Source organism: Hippopotamus amphibius, chromosome 11 (assembly GCF_030028045.1).
Source record: "Hippopotamus amphibius kiboko isolate mHipAmp2 chromosome 11, mHipAmp2.hap2, whole genome shotgun sequence".
In the NCBI taxonomy this organism is placed as follows: Eukaryota; Metazoa; Chordata; class Mammalia; order Artiodactyla; family Hippopotamidae; genus Hippopotamus; species Hippopotamus amphibius.
Window position 1 is genome coordinate 19,397,484 of NC_080196.1, and position 15,667 is coordinate 19,413,150.

The following is a 15,667-nucleotide window of genomic DNA, read 5'->3' on the forward strand; positions in this document are numbered from 1 at the left end:
CTTCTTACTCATATTTCTACAGGCTTTCTTGAGTGGGAGGAAGGAAAAAGTAGAAGTGGAGCCAGCATACTGAGAATCACACATAAACTGTAGCCTCTTACCTATGCCAGAAAGAGCCATGGAATTTGAAGGACTTTATTTCCCAACCAAAATTGTGAAGTTTCGTTATAACTGTTGAAAAGATCGTGCACTTGATCTATCTTGTGTGTCTTCACTGATACAATATTCAGAGTCACTATTCTATAGGACACTGTATCAAAGAAACCTATCAGAGTATCCCTGACCTTAGTTGTTCACAGGCTTGTCTTTGCCACCACCTCATGTAAATATCCTCTCATTTACACTGACTCTATTTAATCCATCTTTGTATCTCTTAATACCCAATACAATGTTTACACCTGGTAAGTTCTCAGCAAATACTTACTGAACAAATGAATGAATGAAGGGATCTTTTGGAGAAATCCTGTTTAGAAATTTCCTGTTTAATTATTTGTAAAAGACCTAATGCTCACAGTTTAAAATCAGGACGTACTCAAAGCTTCAAGTGAGATTGGAAACAAGTTGACAGGAAGGACCCCAATAGTAGTAATAGCAGAAAACACTAAACAGTATGGGTGATATTTACCCAGTTCATCTTGACAGAAGCTGTCTGGAGGATTGATATACTTCATGGTGCTCACATCCAACTTCCAGTTGTGTTTCGTGCATTTAACAGACCTGGATGAAAAATTGTGCGTAGGTTTATGAAATGGTGAAAATAAAAATCAATCTTATTAGGCTTAAGTGCATTATAAATTACTGTAGATAGCTGAACATGAAATGCATGAAAGAAAAACTATTAACAGCTATTACTCAAACACCCAAAGAAATATAGATTAATCATCAGTAGGTAATTTTAAAAATGAAGATAAATACCATGTCACAAAATAATACATGTTAGAGATCAACAGACTCATCAGAATAAAGTCATCTTTAAGGATGGCTCTCATACAAAAGTTAAGCTGGTTAAGATCCAACTGGGGCCAATCCGAGGAAAGAATGTAGTAATAAAGACATCTATGATTTAGAATCACTCTGCAACTCTTGGCCCCTAGTATAGTGTATTAAACCTAAGTTCAAGTCAAGTTTTCATTTTTTGAAGATAAAAGACTTCCTTACAGTTTAAGATTCAGAGCACAGTTGCTAGATAAAATACAGGATGTCCAGTTAAATATGAATTTCAGATAAGAAATAATTTAAAAACACGTCTCACACAATATTTGACATATACTGGAAATTCGTTGCTTATCTGCAATTTAACTGAGTGTTCTGCATTTTTATTCGCTAAATCTGGCAACCTTATTTCCACATGAGAATCAGGTTGTAGCAAAATAGGAGGCTTAGTAATTTTTTTACATTTTTTACCAGACAGTGGAGCAGGTTGTGGTGGTGGAAGTTGGGGCGTAAAAGTTTCATTTCCTCTCTATTTTGGTAGTGTTTCTTGTGAAGTTTTTTTTTTTAACAGTTAATTCTTTTTACAAACAAACATGTGTCAAACCAGAAACATCAGATTTTTTAAAGTAACAGTGTCTATTTTAACTTATATATCAGTAAATTACAGTGGTTTTTCCAAACTTAATTATGTCAAGAATTTTTCATGCTCTTTTCTAGTAATAAACCAAAAAAAAAGAAAAGAAAAGAAAAAGAAAACATATTCCACACCTCACTTTATAGAGGATTATTCTGAAACATCTACTTTCTCATCAATGAGTAGCCAACAACCTTTCAAAACTTGAGAACATTCCAAACACAGCTTTTCAGTATGCTGGGTCATTAAAGGGGAAACATGGCAGGATCTTAACTGCTCACGGGCAGCAAGTAGACAAGAGGGAGGTGATAGCTTCATGTGCAAAGAGCATGTGAAAAGTCGTTAGATTTTTAAAAATGAGAACCACAGCTTACGAGAGTTGCTGATCTTGGTTATGTGTGAAGAAGGAAGATGGCTGAGGTAGGGAGGGTAGAAGAGGTAGGTCGTTACTTTTGACTGTCTCCTAGGCAAGAGATTCCTCGGGTGAATAGCTACACAGAGAACCCAAGTAGAAGCAGTCAAATTTGGAGCGATGGATGGGGGAGTATAGGGTGTGAGTTACTCAGAGGATGGAGTTTCATCATATCAATGCTTGGTGAGCTGCATCTGGGAATAAAGCTGGGAGAATGGTCAGGAGACAAAATAAAGCTGGTTGCTCATGAGCAGGCGGGCTAAGGCAATTGTCAGCTCCAGGGTAACCTGTCACAAATTAGGGTGAAACTAGGGTTATCACCCCCAAGGCTTTGGGTGAAGGAGAGAAAGGCCAGTCTGTGGCAAAGCAAGCACTCTGTTGAGACGAGTGATTGCCAGATTCAAGCACAATCTGGATTCCTGTAAATAACCTCTGTTCCTAAGCTACACTAGAAACTCATGACAGAGTAGTAATAGCAATGTAACTGATATTTATTGAATGCTTTCCATATGGCCAGACGTTGTTTTAAATGCTTTATGTGTTTGAAATCACTTAATCCTCTCAGCAGCCAGCCAGAGTAGGTAATACTCTCATTTTCACTTTATAGAGGAGAGGCTCAAGGTCCAGAAAGGCTTAGAAATGTGTCCAGGTTCACAGAGCTGGTAAGTGGGGCCAGGCTTCTGAACAGGGCAGATTGTGAGGAGGGATTATGTTCCTAATCACAAAGCTGCGACACTTCCTTAAACGGTGGCTAAGTGAGCACCACGTGAAAAACCCACTAAGGACAGAAAAGGAGAGCGGAAAACCAGGGTCCCCAAACTGCAACGATCAGAAAACCTCAGGCTCCGAGAGTGCCTGCAGAAGCTTATCAGAGACAGAACAAGCCATGTCTGAGGTTTCTCTAACTTGAAGCCACTGAGAAGATGGATGGGACACAAAACAGGGCTGTCAGCAAATGACCATGAAGCTCTTTTAAAGTAGAGTTGCCACTAAAACTGTCCCGTGCAATACTTTGAACATATCTGTGCTAAAAATGTATGTGTTGTTTTTCTGAAATGCAAATTTAACGGGGAGCCTTCTATTTGCCTAATCTAGCAACCCCATCAGAGGAGCCAAGCAAGCTACAGGTACAGCAGTGTTTATTTACATTTAGAAATCTAATAGCGTGCTTCTGGGCCCTGAAACTAAGTATGCGGTGAAGCAAATCTGTGTGCAGGTGTAAGAACACTCTAGATGGTCTTCTGTACAATTATAGCAGGGAGCTCTTAGACAACTACCCAGCTACCTCTAGGTCCACCTGCACTACACTGCACATAGATGACCTGAAAAATCGGATTAACAACACAGTGGAAGACAAGCCTGACATGAGAATGGCTAAAAAGCACCCAGGTCAAGTTAGGCTGAAGCGAACCTTGAAAAGGTGGGGTCAACCACTCATTCGTTGCTGGTGTTGGGCATCAGGCTGACAGAGCATCCCCCACCCAGAACTCTCCCCGCCTCTGCCAGGCAGTGCTGCTATCTCTTTGGCAGTCACTGAAAACAAACAAACAACGCACAACAATCCTGTCCTGGTATTGCTCCTGCACTGAGGAGGGAGGTGATCTATATGCAGGCTTAATCAAGGGATGCGAGGGAGAGGGGTCCCAGCACTAGCCCTTCCAAGAGATGATCAGAAGAGCCGCTGTTCAGGGCAGGTACAGTTGGGCTCTGCCGTTTGGGGATTTTAATCACCATGAGGCAGTCAGGGAAAGTCTATCTGCTCTCCAGCAGTGTTTGGATAAGGCCCCACCCCACTCATACTTCTGGGGGAGCAGGAAAGGAAACCCAAAGGAGGCTTGCATCTTGCAAAATAAAAGCTGTTACACACACCCAACCACTCACACACACAGACACGCGTGCCTTAGAAATGTCACTGTTTATCAAGCTAGAAATCAATTTTCAATTAGAGTTCTTAAGAGAGAGTGGGAAATTAAGCAAAAGTCATAACGTTTTGAGATCAGAAAGATGTCCTAAATGAGCACAAGTAAACGTTACGAATTTGCTAGGAGGAATAATGTCAGTTGGTTCATTTGTTTTCTCAACGAGCATATTTCCTGCCAAATCTAATTGTAAGAAGGGTCACCAGGGAGAAAGCAAAGGACTCATGTTACCTTTCTTCTAAATCCTCAATGTCTTTTATGAACAGGCCTCCTTGGTGCTTGCACATATTCTTGCATGCTCGCAGGTGGCTCTTATTCTTATATAAGATGTAATCCTTGCCAGTGCTCTTATTTCGAACAAAATTGATTCCTTCCTTGAGACTGGCAACTTCAGCGGGTGAGAGACACAACAGGATCTCGGTCGTTTGTTCAATGCTATGAAAAGGCAAACATTTTGAGAGGAAAGAGTGATACTGTTAGGTTTTAGAAAAGCATGATTTGGCATTGACAGCTCAAAACCTCTTTTTTTTTATTAAACTGCTTTTTAAGGCCATCCCTCCACGTACCCAGGGCTGAGTGGCACCCGACAGGGAACTTTCTCCCCTCCCTTAAATGCCCATCCCGCTTGTCGAGGGTCGATCTCCACGTTCCCAGAGAGCTCATGCCCCTCTCACTTGCCTGCCCATAGTCTGTCGTTGCCCCTCTCTGGGTGTGTTCAAAGAATGGCAGTTGGTCCTTCAGCCTCTGTGACTCATTCACTTCCACAAGCTAGTAGTCTGCGTGAGAAAAGAAGGTGTGGCCCCAGCTCAGTATTTCCGTTATACTGCTTTCTCCTCTACTATGTCTCTTTCAGAAGCCAAATTCTACACAGTGTTTAGTTCCAAGAACCCACTCTGCTCTCCCTGCCTCCATGCTTTTGCATCTGGACCTCCTCTCCTTTCCCACTGAGAGTCACCCTTTAGGTTCAAACATAACTCAGTCATCCCTCCCTCAGTTAAGCCTTCCAAGCTACCCACTCCCCCACGCCAGGTCAAGTCTAACACTTCTTTTTTTTTTACTTTCCAGAAGACATTGAAATTTATTCTTTCTTTTTCTTTTACTGAACATCCATCATTTCATATAGATACAAAATTAAAGATGTGATGAGAAATCTTAGGATTTACTCAACTTTCATATATAACATAGGGTTAGTTGTGTTTATCCTGTGGTACATAACATTTCCAGTACTTTATTTATTTATTTATTTATTTATTTATTTATTTATTTATTTATTTATTTATTTAAAGCTCTTTATTGGAATATAATTGCTTTACACTGCTGTGCCAATTTTTGAGGTACATCAAAGTGAATCAGCTGTATTTATACATATATCTCCACCCTCCTGTGACTCCCTTACACCCTCCCTATTCTGGACCTCTAAGGCATCACCCATCATTGAGTTTATCACCTTATGTTATGCAGGAGCTTCCCACGAGCTCTCTATTTTACATTTGGTGGTATATATATGTCAATGCTACTCTCTCACTTCGTCCCAGCTTCCCCTTTGCCACCCACCCCACCCTGTGTCCTAAAGTCTGTTCTATACATTTGCATCTTTATTCTTGCCCTGTCATTGGGTTCATCAGTATTTCCTTTTTTTTTTTTTTTAAGATTCCGTATATATGAGTTAGCATACGGTATTTGTTTTCCTCTTTCTGGTTTATTTTGCTCTGTATGACAGTCTCTAGGCCTATCCACCTCATTACAAATAACTCAATTTCATCCTTTTTCATAATTGAGTAATATTCCATTGTATATATGTGCCACATCTTCTTTATCCATTCATCTGTTGATGGACATTTAGGTTGCTTCCATTGCCTGGCTATTGTAAATAGTGCTGCAATGAACATTATGGTACATGTTTCTTTTTGGATTATGGTTTTGTCTGGGTAAATGCCCAGTAGTGGGATAGCTGGGTCATATGGTAGTTCCATTTTTAGTTTTTTAAGGAACCTCCAAACTGTTTTCCATAGTGGCTCTACCAACTTATATTCCCACCAACAGTGCAGGAGGATTCCCTTTTCTCCACACCCTCTCCAGCATTTGTCTCCAGTTTTTTTGATGATGGCCATTCTGACCGGTGTGAGGTGACACCTCATTGTGGCTTTGACTTGCATTTCTCTGATGATTAGTGATGTTGAGCATCTTTTCATGTGTTTGTTAGCCACCTGCATGTCCTTTTTGGAGAAATGTCTGTTTAGGTCTTCCACCCATTTGTGGATTGGTTTATTTAGATTTTTGGTATTAAGCTGCATTAGCTGCTTGTATATTTTGGAGATTAATCCTTTGTCCATTGCTTCGTTGGCAACTATTTTCTCCCATTCTGAAGGATGTCTTCTTGTCTTGTTTATGGTTTCTTTCTCTGTGCAGAAGCTTTCAAGTTTCATGAGGTCCCATTTGTTTATTCTTGATTTTATTTCCATGATTCTAGGAGGTGGCTCAAAAAGGATCTTGCTTTGATGTATGTCATAGAGTGTTCTGCCTATGTTTTCCTCTCAGAGTTTTATAGTATCTGGCCTTAGATTTAGGTCTTTAATCCATTTTGAGTTTCTTTTTGTGTATGGTGTTAGGAAGTGTTCTAATTTCATTCTTTTACATGTAACTTTCCAATTTTCCCAGTACCACTTATTAAAGAGGCTGTCTTTTTTCCACTGTATATTCTTGCCTCCTTTATCAAAGATAAGGTGCCCATATGTGCATGGATTTATCTCTGGGCTGTCTACTGTGTTTCATTGATCTATATTTCTGTTTTTTGTGCCAGTACCATACTCTCTTAATCACTGTAGCCTTATAGTATAGTTTGAAGTCAGGGAGCCTGATTCCTCCAGCTCCGTCTTTCCTTCTCAAGATTGCTTTGGCTATTCAGGGTCTTTTGCGTTTCCATACAAATCAGAAGATTTCTTGCTCTAGTTCTGTGAAAAATGCCACTGGTAATTTGATAGGGATTGCAGTGAATCTGTAAATTGCTTTGGGTAGGATAGTCATTTTCACAACGTTGATTCCTCCACTCCAAGAGCATGGTATGTCCCTCCATCTGTTTGCGTCGTCTTTGATTTCTTTCATCAGTGTCTTATAGTTTTCTGCATACCAGTCTTTTGCCTCCTTAGGCAGGTTTATTCCTAGGTATTTTATTCTTTTTGTTGCAATGGTGAATGGGAGTGTTTCCTTAATTTCTCTTTCTGCTCTTTCATTGTTAGTGTATAGGAATGCAAGAGATTTCTGTGCATTAATTTTGTATCCTGCTACTTTACTAAATTCATGGATTAGTTTTCTGGTAGAATCTTTAGGGTTTTCTATGTATAATATCATGTCATCTGCAAAGAGTGACAATTTCACTTCTTTTCCAATTTGGATTCCTTTTCTTTCCTTTTCTTCTCTGACTGCTGTGGCTAAAACATCCAAAACTATGTTGAATAATAGTGGTGAGAGTGGGCACCCTTGTCTTCTTCCTGTGCTTAGAGGAGATTCTTTCAGTTTTCACCATTGAGAATGATGTTGGCTGTTGGTTTGTCATATATGGCTTTTATCATGTTGAGGTAACTTCCTTCTATGTCCACTTGCTGGAGAGCTTTTATCATAAATGGATGTTAAACTTTGTCAAAAGCTTTTTCTGCATCTATTGAAATGATCATATGGCTTTTATCCTTCAATTTGTTCATATGATGTGTCACATTGATTGATTTGCCTCTGTTGAAGAATCCTTGCATTCCAGGGATAAGCCCCACTTGATCATGGTCTATGATCTTTTTAATGTGCTTTTAGATTCTGTTGGCTAGTATTTTGTTGAGGATTTTTGCATCTATATTCATCAGAGATATTGGCCTGTAATTATCTTTTTTTTGTGACATCTTTCTCTGGTTTTGGTATCAGGGTGATGGTGGCCTCATAGAATGAGTTTGGGAGTGTTCCCTCTTCTGCTATATTTTGGAAGAGTTTGACAAGGATAGGTGTTAGCTCTTCTCTAAATGTTTGATGGGATTGTCCTGTGAAGCCATCCGGCCCTGGGCTTTTGTCTGTTGCGAGATTTTTAATCACAGTCTCAATTTCAGTGCTTGTGATTGGTCTGTTCAGAGTTTCTGTTTCTTCCTGGTTCAGTCTTGGAAGATTGTACTTTTCTAAGAATGTATCCATTTCTTCCAGGTGATCCAATTTATTGGCATATAGTTGCTTGTAGTAGTCTCTCATGATCTTTTGTATTTCTGCAGTGTCAGTTGTTACTTCTTTTTCATTTCTCATTCTGTTGATTTGTTTCTTCTCCTTTTTTCTCCTGATGAGTCTGGCTAATGGTTTTTCAATTTTGTTTATCTTCTCAAAAAACCAGCTTTTAGTTTCATTAATTTTTGCTATTGTTTCTTTCATTTCTTTTTCATTTATTTCTGATCTGATCTTTATGATTTCTTTCCTTCTGCTCACTTTGGGGTTTTTCTGTTCTTCTTTCTCTAATTGTTTTAGGTGTAAGGTTAGGTTGTTTATTTGAAATGTTTCTTGTTTCTTGAGGTAGGATTGTATTGCTATAAACTTCCCTCTTAGAACTGCTTTTGCTGTGTCCCATAGGTTTTGGGTCATCATGTTTTCATTGTCATTTATTCTAGGTATTTTTTGATTTCCTCCTTGATTTCTGCAGTGACTACTTGGTTGTTTAATAGCATATTGTTTAGCCTCCATGTGTTTGTATTTTTTACAGTTATTTTCCTGTAATTGATATCTAGCCTCCTGGCATTGTGGTCAGAGAAGATGCTTGATATGATTTCAGTTTTCTTGAATTTATGGAGGCTTGATTTGTGCCCCTGGAGAATGTTCCGTGTGCACTTGAGAAGAAAGTGTATTCTGTAGTTTTTGGATGGAATGTCCTATAAATATCAATTATGTCAAGATGGTCTAATGTCTCATGTAGAGCTTGTGTTTCTTTATTTATTTTCTGTGTGGATGATCTGTCCATTGGTGAAAGTGGCGTGTTAACATCTCCTACTATTATTGTGTTACTATCGATGTCCCCTTTTATGGTTGTTAGCATTTGCCTTATGTATTGAAGTGCTCCTATGTTCGGTGCATAGATATTTACAATTGTTATATCTTCTTCTGGGATTGATCCCTTGATCATTATGCAGTGTCCTTCCTTGTCTCTTGGAATAGTCTTTACTTTAGGGTCTAATTTGTCTGATATGACTATTGCTACTCCAGCTTTCTTTTGACTTCCATTTGCATGGAATATCTTTTTTCCATCCCCTTACTTTCAGTCTGTATGTGTCCCTAGGTCTGAAGTGAGTTTCCTGTACACAGCATATAGATGAGTCTTGTTTTGGTATCCATTCAGCCAGTCTGTGTCTTTTGGTTGGAGTGTTCAATCCATCAACATTTAATGTAATTATTGACATGTATGTTCCTATTACCATTTTCTTCATTGTTTTGCCTGTGTTTTTGTAGGCCTTTTTCTTGTCTTGTGTTACTGCCTAGAGGAGTTCCTTTAGGAGTTGTTGTAAGGCTGGTTTAGTGGTGCTGAGTTCTCTTCGCTCTTGCTTGTCTCTAAAGCTTTTGATTTCTCCGTCAAATCTGAATGAGATTTTTGCTGGGTAGAGTATTCTTGGCTGTAGGTTTTTCTCTGTCAAGACTTAATTATCTCCTGCCACTCCCTTCTGGCCGGCAGGGTTTCTGCAGCGAGATCAGCTGTTATCCTTATGGGTTTTCCCTTATATGTTATTTGTTACTTTTCTCTTGCTGCTTTTAATTTTTTTTCTCTGTGTTTAATTTTCATTAGTTTGATTAGTATGTGCCTCATGTGTTTCTCCTTGGGTTTCTTCTGTATGGGACTCTCTGCACTTCCTGGACTTGGTTTACAATTTCCTTTCCCATGTGGGGGAAGTTTTGCACCATAATCTCCTCAAATATTTTCTCAGACCCTTTCTTTTCTTCTTCTGGGATGCCTATGATTCGAATGTTGCTATGCTTAATATTATCCCCGAGGTCTCTGAGACTGTCTTCCATTCTTTTTATTCTTTTTTCTTTTTCCTGCTCTGTGGCAGTTATTTTCCCACATTCTATCTTCCAACTCACTTACTCGTTCTTCTGCCTCAGTTATTCTGCTGTTTATACCATGTAGAATATTTCTAATTTCAGTTATTGTGTTGTTCATTACTGTTTGTTTGCTCTTTAGTTCTTCTAGGTCCTTATTAAATGTTTCTTGTATTTTCTCTATTTTGTTTTTGAGATTTTGGGTCATCTTTACTATCATTGCTCTGAATTCTTTCTCAGGCAATTTTCCAGTTTCTTCCTCCTTTATTTGGTCTTGTGGATGTTTATCTGCTCCTTTGCCTGCAAGGTGTTTCTTTGTTTTCTCATTTTGTCTAATTTATCATATTTGCTGTCTCCTTTCCCTATTCTGCTTAGTAGAAATTCCTCTTATCTCTGTTCTGTTTGGCTTGAGGTGTCAAGCACTGGAGCTTGCTTATCTTTGATTGGGTTTGCAGCTTGTTGTTGAGAATGAGAACTCTTGGGGAGCACTTGCTAATGAATATTCCATGGGCTCAGGAGTTCTCTGGCCATCCAATGTCCTGGACTCCGCTCTGCTGTCTCAGAGGTCCAGGTTTGGCCCCTGGCCAGGGCACCATGACCCTGGCAGCTGCACGGCATGGAGAAAAAGGAGGTAGAAGGAGAGCAAAGAAAAAAAGGAAGAAAGGGGGAAGAAAGGGAAAGGGCAGACAGATCCCCAAGATTGGTGTTAAAAGCAACTCTAATCAGTCAAAATCACACAAGGGGATGTGCACACTTGTACTTGCAGACAGAGAATAGGAAAAGAACCAATAAGAGGAGAAAACGAGAGAGCAAAGAAGAAAGAAGAAAGTACTCATACCAATTACCAGCAGATTCACATATACATATATACATTAAAAGTTTAACTAACACATACCTAAAACCAGAAACAAGATAAACATACCAAAAAGTCCTCCAATACTTCTAGGTATGGCTCTGCCCTTGCTGTGAGCCATACCTAGACTGTGGTCTGGTATTAGTCTTAAGTGGAGAGTTCAGGCTGTGGAGAGCTCAGGCTGTGATCTGGTATTAGTCTTGTGTGTATTTGTCCCCACAGTCTCCAGTTGTCCCCTATGTCCACAGTCTCTATTGTAGAAACACTCGTCTAATGAGATGATCCACAGATGCAGGTTCTTTCAATGTTATTGTGGGCATTAAATCTGCTCCTCCTGTCACTGTTTCTATGTCTCTTCTTTGGTTCTGCAGACGTCGGGTATCAGTTTTGGTGTTAGTCCCTACTTTGCATGTGGGTTGCTTTCAGGAGTCGGTGCCCCACCCAGGCAAGAGGGGGTGAAAGAGGGTGATTGGGGCTCACTTGCAACTTCAGGTTGGAGGTAGGGAGGGTAGGCTAACTGTAATCTCCCCAGTTGCTTGCAGCAGCAGAGTTCAGTTTGAGCCTGAGATGTGCTGTGCATTCTCCCAGTGAAGCTGGTCTTGATCGCAGGACCCTTGGTGTTGGTGGGCTTTGCCTGCTGCCAGGAGTGTGTGGCCAATAACTTGCCTTACATACGGGACCCTTGGTGGCTGTGGCTGGACGGGTCGTGAGTAGGCAAGCGCGGCGGCAGGGGAGTGGGGCGGAAGGCAGGTGAGCGGGCGTTTGGCACATCCCAGCAGCATGCAGAGTGGGCAGGGGGGCGCAGGATTGGCTGGTTTTTCGATCCAGCAGCCCCCGGGCCAGCGGTGTGGTGGCAGGGGTGGGGGAACAAGGCAGGTGGGTGGATGTTTAGCAGGACCCATCAGCGGTGCACAGGGCAGGTGGGGGCTCGGGACTGCAGGCTTTTCGAGCCAGCAACTGCGAGTCATGCCCCTTAGCCGCCGCCTGTGGGTTCACGGAGAGGGAATTTCCTCCCAAATACTCTGAAACAAAAGTCCCCTGACTCTCTGTCTGTCGCAGGTTTTTCCCCAAACTCCCTATTTTGCTGGCACACCAGCCCACCAGGCTTTTCTCATGCAGCCAGCCCCCGTTCTCTCCCTGGGGACTGTTCTCCAAAGCCCAAGCCTCAGTGCCCAGGCCCCACCTCTGCCGCGGGTGAGCAGATTAGCTTCTCTGGCTGGGGAGTGCTGCCTGACACCTCCGTGCAGGGATCTCTCTGCTCTGCTCTCAGCCAACCTACTGTTGCTCTCTCTTCTGGGGGCTCCGAGGCTTCCCTTGTCCTTCTCCACCAGCGAGGGGGCTCCCCCGTGTGTGGAAGCCTTCCTCACAGCTCCCTCCCAGATGGACCGGTCTCTTCAGAATTATTTGTCTTTTTTTTCCCCTTCTTTCCTTTGTGCTACCCGATTACATGGAATTTCTCTTGCCTTTTTGGCAGTCTGAGGTCTCCTGCCAGCATTCAGGAGGTGTTCTCCAGGAGCCACTCCCAAGTGGGTGTGTTTTTGATGTATTTTTGTGGAGGAAGGTGATCCATGTCTTACTCCTCTGCCATCCTGCCACCAACACCACCACCCCCCTCCCAAGTACTTATTTATCTTACAACTGGAAGTTTGTATCTTTTGATCACCTTCATCCAATTCCTCTTCCCTCCATCCCCTGCCTCTGGTACCAAATCTGATTTCTTTTTCTACGAGTTTTGTTTTGTCTTTATAGTGTTACTGACCTACAACACTATGTTAGTTCCTGGTGCACAACATAGTGATTCAATATTTCTATACATTTAAAAATGATCACCAAGCTTCCTAGGTGGCACAGTGGTTAAGAATCCACCTGCCAATGTAGCAGCCACAGGTTTGATCCCTGCTCCAGGAAGATCCCACATGCCGTGCAGCAACTAAGCCCATGTGCCTCAATTATTGAGCCTGCGCTTTAGAGCCCGTGAGCCACAACTATTGAGCCCATGTGCTACAGCTACTGAAGCCCACGCACCTAGAGCCTGTGTTCCACAACAAGAGAAGCCACGGCAATGAGGAGCCTGCACACCACAACGAAGAGTAGTCCCCACTCACTGCAACTAAAAGAAAGCCTGCACACAGCAAAAAAGACCCAACACAGCCAATAAAAAATAACTAACTAAATAAATAAATTTATAAAAAAAAAAGATCACCATGATAAGTCTAGTTACCATAAGTCTAGCACTTCTAAATGTGTGTTACTATTCTATAGAATATTATAACCTAGTATCCGTGCACTGCCCTGCTTACTTGCACATAGATGCTTTTAAAAATACTCTATCTCGACTCGGCGGTGACCACTGCATGGATCCGACTTTGCTCGCTCGCAGCTCGCTCCGCTTCCTCTGCAACCATGTCTGACAAACCCGATATGGCTGAGATTGAGAAATTCGATAAGCCGAAATTGAAGAAAACAGAAATGCAAGAGAAAAATCCACTGCCTTCAAAAGAAACGATTGAACAGGAGAAGCAAGCAGGCGAGTCGTAATGAGGCGTGCGCCGCCAGTATGCACTGTACATTCCACAAGCATTGCCTTCTTATTTTACTTCTTTTAGCTGTTTAACTTTGTAAGATGTAAAGAGGTTGGATCAAGTTTAAATGACTGTGCTGCCCCTTTTCACATCAAAGAATGGAGAACTACTGACAACGAAGGCCGTGCCTGCCTCTCCCCATCCGCCTGTCTGGCTGGCAGGGAAGGAAAAGAACTTGCATGTTGGTGAAGGAGGAAGTGGGACGACAGTGAAATCTAGAATAAAAGCAAGCTGGTCCAAGGAGTCCTGCGGGCTGTAAAATGCAGTTTAATCAGAATGCCTTTTTTTTTGTTGTTCAAATGATTTTAATTATTGGAATGCACAATTTTTTTAATATGCAAATTAAAAGTTTTAAAACCTGAAAAAAAAAATCTATCTCTAGTTTTCTCTCCCTACCACTTATCAGACTGCCTATCTTTCAGAGCTAGCTACTTAAAGATTGAACCAACTGCACTCAGTCTGAGTAATTTATGAAAAGCTGCAGCAGGAAAGCATTTGATCTTTCATATTTTTTTCAAGGAAACTACAAATGTTACATTTCTTCAACCCCAATCTTTAAACAAACTCTCTTTATGATGCAACTTTGAATCATAGTGGAATATAATTTTTGCCAAGAGGGATTTCAAAATAACTTTTGGCATATCCATGGTAATATCTGGTGCATGTTTAATTCCACATTCCACTCCAAACCAAAAGTGGTCAAAATTCTTTTCATGTGTTAATTTAAAATTGATTTGGAGCTCATGTATATTTGTGGCACTTTCCCTTTCATTTTTGGAAGTACTGCAAATTTCTTTTTTGTTTTAAATCAGGTTTTATTTATTTATTTACTTATTGGCTCCATGGGGTCTTAGTTGTGCCACACAGGATCTTTCTTTGGCGCACGGGTTTCTCTCTAGTTGTGGTGCACAGGCTCCAAAGCACATATGCTCTGTAGCTGCAGCACGTGGGCTTCGTTGCCCCATGGGGTGTGGGATCTTAATTCCCTGATCAGGGATGGAACCTGTGTCCCTTGCATTGCAAGACAGATTCTTAACCACTCGGCCACCAGGGAAGTCCCACAAATTTCTTAAACAGGAAATTAAAATAATATAAAAAACACACCATAATAGAAAATAACAGGGAAGCTACTTCCAATTTTCAACGAATAAGGCAGAGCTCTATAATTGAATACGATCCATTTCTTCAAAGCAGATTCTCACTGTCACTTCAGTCCCAAATTCCTTGTAATTCTGTTCATAGTAGACTTGAAATGTTTCCAAATATATGTTTTAAATGTATTTGAAAGAAAGGATTCCATGTTAAGCTTCATGAAGTTCCTTTATCTTTATTCTTATGAGTACAAATATCTGACACCAAGCCAAAGCAAGCACTGAGGCAATTTCTGGAATAATTAGCTTAAAAGTATAAAAAGAAAACCTTTCTAAATATTTTGTTTTACTTGATTGAATGAACCAATCAAAGCTAGCCAAAGTTCTGTGTTAAATTCCAAGGTTTTCCGTGCACTGTGCAAAGCAGGTTGAACTAACTACATCTTTGTTTATCAATTCCATGAGAACGTATATTGAAACCTAAAGCAAAAATTTTTGATGTGCATTCTTATATACATGCTTTTGTGTATTTTTTTAGTGGTTACTTTTCCCCAAAAGTCAATTTTTAAGGCTATTATTGATTAATTGTTTTCCATTAAAATCAGGAAAGTAAAATTATAGTAAAATCTGGTTTGGGTATAAATAAAATATTTAAACTATAATGATGTTAGTTTTAGTACACCTACTTTTCAACATTTCAATATTTTTTCAAGTACTTTAATGTGTGTGAAAAATAAGCATTAAAAGATACACAAAAACTCTTACATAGGGACATACATTTTTGCCTTTTGCCTCAGACATGGTGGCATGGCATGGCAGTGCAGCATCCTGTCTTTAAAATTTTGATATTTTGTTTGTCATGAAATTTTGGCTTTAGTTTTGATTTTTAAAAATATTATGTTAATGATATTCATCTGGATTATATCCATCTCATAAAGCCAGGAATCCTCCAGAAGTTTAAGCTCTGAGAAAAAGGGCTACAGTAAAAAAAGGCAACTCCCTCAGAATTTTCAATCTGTAAATGCATTTTGCTACCCATAACTTCTTAATTAGATTAGTTTTATTTTAAATGGGAAGATAGATGTTCAGTATTCTGTTCACAGGGATGTAAACTCCATGAAGGCTGAGATATAAAGTGTCTGTCATGTGGTAGCTACCCAGTAAATATCTGGTGAATGAAGGAATACACTCACAA

The 15,667-nt window shown here is 40.4% G+C and overlaps 2 protein-coding genes across 6 annotated transcripts in view; one reads left to right on the forward strand and one right to left on the reverse strand.

Annotated features, from left to right (window-relative positions):
- Positions 1-15,667, reverse strand: part of LOC130831436 (cytidine monophosphate-N-acetylneuraminic acid hydroxylase) — a 285,113-nt gene that overhangs the window by 59,744 nt on the left and 209,702 nt on the right. For 4 of the 5 annotated variants that reach the window (XM_057699576.1, XM_057699579.1, XM_057699577.1 and 1 more), the window contains 3 exons: positions 4,577-4,674; positions 4,130-4,333; positions 626-717 (listed from right to left, as the gene is read on the reverse strand). In XM_057699576.1, coding sequence (XP_057555559.1) covers positions 626-717; positions 4,130-4,333; positions 4,577-4,584 — 304 coding nt within the window. In that variant the 5' untranslated portion in view covers positions 4,585-4,674. Of the gene's footprint in view, positions 1-625; positions 718-4,129; positions 4,334-4,576; positions 5,089-15,667 lie in introns of those variants that run through there. The other variant, XM_057699575.1, reaches the window with a different exon arrangement.
- Positions 13,140-13,737, forward strand: LOC130831437 (thymosin beta-4-like). Its single transcript, XM_057699580.1, has one exon. The coding sequence runs from the start codon at positions 13,203-13,205 to the stop codon at positions 13,335-13,337; it is 135 nt and encodes a 44-aa protein (XP_057555563.1). The 5' UTR covers positions 13,140-13,202; the 3' UTR covers positions 13,338-13,737.